At 33.7% G+C, this 5,474-nt stretch overlaps 1 protein-coding gene across 3 annotated transcripts; it reads right to left on the minus strand.

The window, feature by feature from the left end:
• Positions 1–1,803: 1,803 nt before the first annotated feature.
• Positions 1,804–5,216, minus strand: LOC105632759 (U1 small nuclear ribonucleoprotein C). 3 transcript variants are annotated; one of them, XM_012215200.4, is made up of 6 exons: positions 5,059–5,216; positions 4,912–4,954; positions 3,869–3,910; positions 3,493–3,763; positions 2,620–2,892; positions 1,804–1,996 (listed from the first exon to the last, which is right to left on the minus strand). In XM_012215200.4, exons 1-5 carry the CDS (start codon positions 5,064–5,066, stop codon positions 2,633–2,635), a joined length of 624 nt encoding a protein of 207 aa, XP_012070590.1. In that variant the 5' UTR covers positions 5,067–5,216; the 3' UTR covers positions 1,804–1,996; positions 2,620–2,632. The 3 variants fall into 3 exon arrangements, with proteins under 3 accessions (XP_012070590.1, XP_020534433.1, XP_012070589.1); XM_020678774.3 differs by lacking the exon at positions 1,804–1,996 and adding an exon at positions 2,132–2,328; XM_012215199.4 differs by lacking the exon at positions 1,804–1,996 and having other exon boundaries at positions 2,368–2,892.
• Between the last annotated feature and the right edge of the window lie 258 nt (positions 5,217–5,474).

A 5,474-nucleotide genomic window follows, 5' to 3' on the forward strand; every position in this document is an offset into this window, starting at 1 on the left:
GGCTTCAAATTCCCAATTCTCCAACCCCCCAAATTAAGGGGTTAAGGAGGATTAAAAGTTTTAGTTTTCTATATCATTTATATTTATTCTTTAGAAACCCCAAATTCTCCCTTCATATTTCTTTTATTTGTTTTCTTCCTTCATTCTTCTTCCTTCATAATTTAAGAACTAATTTAATTTTCATAAAAGAAAAATAATTATTCAGTTCTTTAAGTTTACCATAATTATCTAAATAGTTCCCCAACATTTTATGTAATATTTAAGTCATCCCTCACATTTACCTCTGTCTAATTAAACAGTCTCTCCGTCCAATTTTAGTTCTTTTTGCCGTTGAAACGAGGCCAAAAGATGAAAACACCCTTATAACACCTCCAAGTTGGATAGAAGCTTCCCAAAAATACATTAAATACATTAATCATTAATAATAATAATAAAAGAAAAAGAGCATAAATCTGCCTTTTCCCATTAGCTTTCTATTCCTTTATAACGTCTGTACAAAAGCTTCCTCATAGGATCAAAACCTGGTCCCTACTCCGATCTAAAAACTAAGTTCCTCTTTTGAAAGTCAACAACCTCAACGCAAATAGGAAACAAGAAAATGCACCTAATAAAATGATCCAGGAGAGCTTAAAACAAGAGGAAATAATGATCGAGCAGAGCTTGATCGAAAAAAATTGCATCCTCAACAAAGAAGTATAACAGCAACAACATCAAAATTCCAGCTTTGAAGTAAATTATGAATCTAACAGGCAAAAACTGAGTAATGGGTTCTTGAAAATGTCAAAAGAAAGTGGAAAAGCTAATGGTAGGTGAGTTATGAAAGATTTAGAAAAAAGAGAAACTAAAGAATTTTTCATTCAAGCAATACACAAACAGATGGCGTGCTTCAAGGCAAAATTTTTCATCAACAAAACTCCTTCCTTGAAAATCAAGAGAAACAAGAAAGGCTAAAATCAAATTTAAATCTAAAAATCCAAACTCCAAAAATAAAAATGGAGTCTTTTGAATCGAATATTAACATTAAATATAATCAAATCATCTACCTGAAACTGTAGCAAAATAGAACTGCAGTTAAATCAAAATCTAACGTGTTCTGCTCTTTGAAGTGGCAATCTGAAGAGCGACACCGTCAACTTTTTCCAATTGCTTGTCAAGAACTTATATTAAAGGCTTGTAGAGACAAAATCAAGCATCGCATTAACAAACAAAATTAAACTCAAGGAGTGGAGGTTCGACGCGGAGGTGGCACTTATATCTTGGGCATTTCGCTGCTGCTTCCTTAACTGAAGAGAAGGCGAAGGTTTAAGATGAGGGAAGGAGAGAAGATGAGGAAATGGAGTGTGAGGTAGAGGTTTGGGAGGTGGTATTAGTTGAAGAGACTCTGAGGTGGTGGAAGCTCTGATTAGAGGTTGATAGGTTGTGGTAGTGGCAGAGGAGCGGGGAAGATAGGTGGTGGTGGTGGTGGTGGAGGGCTTTAATAAGTGTTGATTTTTGAGCAAGGGCATAAATTGTCATTTAAAAAAACCTATCAACCTCTTCAGTTTTGCCTAATTTTAACGGTAAAAACAACTAAAACTGGACGGAGGGACCATTCAGTTAGACGGAGGCAAATGTCAGGGATGACTTAAATATTATATAAAATGTCGGGAACTACTTAGATAATTATGGCAAACCTGAACGACTAAATAATTATTCTCCCTTTCAGAAATTAATATTTTCTTTTAAATAAAAAGAAACAGCAAACAAATGATGCCAATTGTTTCATAGCAAAAGAAAATAGCATTATTTAAAGGATTCATAGCAAAAGAAAATAGCATTAATTGAATCCTTCCAGTAAATGCCTTTCAGATAATGAGATTCAAAAAGAAAATGGCACCAAAGCAATGCTACAACTGGAGAAAGCTACTAGATTGTTTAAATAATTATCTAGTTGCAATAGAACAATGTCACTTACCCAAACTTCATCCTTACAAATCCATAAGCAATTTTCTTCTCCCTGACCAAGAAGGAATTACAAGGTGAAAATCTCAAATTATTCTAAGAATTTAGGCTAGCCTGGCTTATGAAAAAGCCTATTTAAGTTGTGCAGTCCCAATGCTACGGCTCAAATATAAAATGTTCTCTACACAGATTTTTCTCAAACAAATGATTCATTGCTTTTAGTACAGAACTAAAGTTAGAAGGCAACAGTAACATAAGTTTCATAATTAAAAAATCCAATAGAACTAACTACTAAAGCCAGAAAAACCAGAGGCCTTCAAATTCTGGTTGTGCAAGATGCCAATCAAGTCATTCTCATCCTCATAACTAACACCAGATCATTGAATGCTTCAATCAGAATTTTTACCAGAGTGTTAGCAGATGATGTAAAAATTGAATTCAGGGCAATAGCAGGCCCTTCAAAAGCTGATTTTCAATACAATTTTTCAACAACTGTGTTTACAAAAACAAAGATAGTAAAACAACGATTCTGGATCTAGCACCATATTGATGCACATTAGATAACTAAACTCAAGTTTAGATTTCACTATCCTAGAAAATAGTCACAAATTTTGAGTAGAATAACTACAAAGTGGCTTTCAGCTCTTTTCTTCATTAAGATACAGAAGCAAAGCATACCAATTTGAGACGACTAATGATTAGTCTCGGAAGCTGGGGCATTATTGAAGCTATCAAAGCCTCCGCTTGTGGGTACTGCTGGATTTGGTTGATAATTAGGAGGTGGAACAATGGAAGGGGTACCACTAGAAGGAGCAGGCACTGCAGTACTTCCAGGAACAGACGTCGGGGGCATCATCATTGGAGGCCTTGGCATGCCATTTGCCTGTCCAGGTATGGAAGGAGCACCAGGTGGTGCCATTATTGGCTGCATGACTTGGCCAGGCATGTAACCTATCAACCAGACGAGAACATAAACATCAGAGTTTAACAATGGAACAGGATAGCTCACTATATGATACAATACATGAAGGTCAAATAGTGATCCCCAAGACAACAAGCAATATAAATAAAAGCGGATTCCTATATAATTAAAGTAGAAATGCAGTGTATAATTTTTATATTATTATAATGTGAAGATATATAATATTATATTATAAACATTGTATTATTATATATATTATTTTTTAAATATTTCATATATTTGATTTTTATTTTTTATTTTTTATTTTTTATTTCATTTTTCTAATTTAGAATTCGAATTCTATGTTCTCATTAAAATATCCTTCTATTGTCCCAGAGAAAAACAACTAACTTGTTGATTTTAATTTAGAAGAATTACTAACCAATTACATAACCATATCCATAACTATGACCATGTGTTTTAAAAAACAAAATAGAACAAAGAAAACTTATGATCAAAATTATGCTAAAAAGAAACAGGTACAGCAATAATCATAAAGAAGCGCAACATTCCACTTTTGAGAGAGAGGCAGGCAACCAAACAAGATTATTGCATAAAACAATATGGGAGGCTTCATCATTTCACAACACCTGGAGCACCAGGAACTGGTCTTGGCAAAACTGGAGGCCTAATCCCAGGTAATAATGCCGTATTCATAGGTAACTGTCCATTCCCGGCAATGGGCATTACTGGTGTTGGTAAAACAGGAAGCCGGGGCCTCTGTGCCAGTAGATGCTGATTGTATGCAGCTCCAACCTGCTGGAATGCTGCAGTTTGGCCAAGATGCTCCTTTATTCTTTGGTCAATTAAACTTTGGGTTTGTTGCTCCTCAAACTGCTGGTAATATGTTCTCACATTTGCCTATAGTTAATGCACAGAATCAACTTCCAAGTTTTAGAACAATAATAACTGTGCATTAAATAGCAATTATGATAATAATGAAATATAATGACAAATGAAAAGTACCTTATGTTTGTAACCTGCATTATGTTGCTTTCTAACAGACGGCTGAAACATAAAAAGGAGACTGTCAGCAAGCAAAAATATGTTCAATTTTACATCTACAAGTTGTGTGAACATGATGAATCTATAAAAATTGAAATTATACATACATAAATATTAAAAAGATATTTACGCCTCATATGGTGTAATGAACTCAGCAAAATCTTGTGGAATTTATTTGGAGTAATTAATGGTAAGACTAAAAATGTTCTTTTCACTCCCGTAATTTCAGTTATAGAATTCAACACCAACAAATATATATAAATGAAGTCTACAACTCAAATTCATTATGAAATAAAGGGTTAAAATAAATTAGAAGAAAAGGTGTTCAAAATTTCATGACTAGAAGAAAGCTACTACATCTGAAAATTCTTTACCGGCTAGTTGTAAATAGACCAAGAATATGGAATGAGCAATTATATCAAACTTACCTATACCGGATATTGGTTGTAATTTTCAAATATTGTACAACATACCGCAATATTATGAGATATAATAATAGTCAAAGGAAACCCTTTCATAGGAATCCATGCCCTTTGAATTTGAAATTCAACATTAACATTTGGATTGGAACAAAATTAGTTGGAAAAAATTTGGTGAAAGACAATTATGTTTGGAGTTTTACTAAGGAGATTTTTTAGAACATTGTGCAGCATCTAAAATTTTACTACTTAATATCGTTCATATAGCCAATTCCGAACTACTTCGGATTAAGGCTTAATTGCTAGTGATATATGGATCAATATTTAAAATTGCTCTCTTAAAATTTCAATACTAAATTTTTCAAATTTACCAAACACTAACTGACTTAGGGGATGAAGCTGAAAAGGAAATTGCTACAAGAAGAAAAATCAAATTTTACACTGATTAAACTATCAGCTAACAGGTACAAGAAAAATTCCTGAAACATCAATAAGCAGAAATGATACGGATTACTGCAAGCCTATCCAAATAGAAATTGTAAACAGGGAAAAGGAATTGAAACACAAAGAAATAAAGAGACTTACAGAATCGTGGGTCAAGTAAGTATCACAATAATCACAGTAGTACCTGCAAAAATCAAACCAGAAATATAACCCCAAACGATTAACAAAAACATCCTCCATTGTGAGATAAAGAACACGCTGAATATGAAACATGGATATGGGCAATACCGTGGCATGGCTGCTTTTCAAATCGAACAACAATGGTGAAAAAGGTGGGCAAAACCCTACCGGAGAGAGATCAGAGACAGAGAAAGAAGACTTATTGTGTTTTGGACACTATTTGTATTAATTAATTTATTAACCGTATATAAGCTTGTATGCAAGACTGCAACTCTTTCCCATCGAACAAATGGATCCCAGATTCGGATCGGACCGTCGGGTTCAACCGATTAAACTATAAATCAAAGTCTTCAGTTCGAAGTGTTACATAACTAGACAGAATCGAACCCGCAGGTCGACCAAGGGATTTTTGTGAGTACTGAACGCATACATTACACAAGTTTTAAGGATAAGAATTTACTGTTTTTTAAATTCCTTCAAAAAAAAAAAAAAACCTTGTTGTTCTGAATTATTTAAACAAATTA

This window comes from Jatropha curcas, chromosome 3 (genome assembly GCF_041381405.1).
Source record: "Jatropha curcas cultivar XTBG-Jc1 chromosome 3, XTBG_Jcur_1.0, whole genome shotgun sequence".
NCBI lineage: Eukaryota > Viridiplantae > Streptophyta > Magnoliopsida > Malpighiales > Euphorbiaceae > Jatropha > Jatropha curcas.

Excerpts from the sequence above, each read along its gene's own strand:
- LOC105632759 (XM_012215200.4), bottom strand. Across the intron at positions 3,764-3,868 it reads ATGCAGGTTACAAACATAAG|GCAAATGTGAGAACATATTA; the intron begins GTACTTTTCATT and ends CATTAACTATAG. Across the intron at positions 2,893-3,492 it reads ACCAGTTCCTGGTGCTCCAG|GTTACATGCCTGGCCAAGTC; the intron begins GTGTTGTGAAAT and ends TCTGGTTGATAG.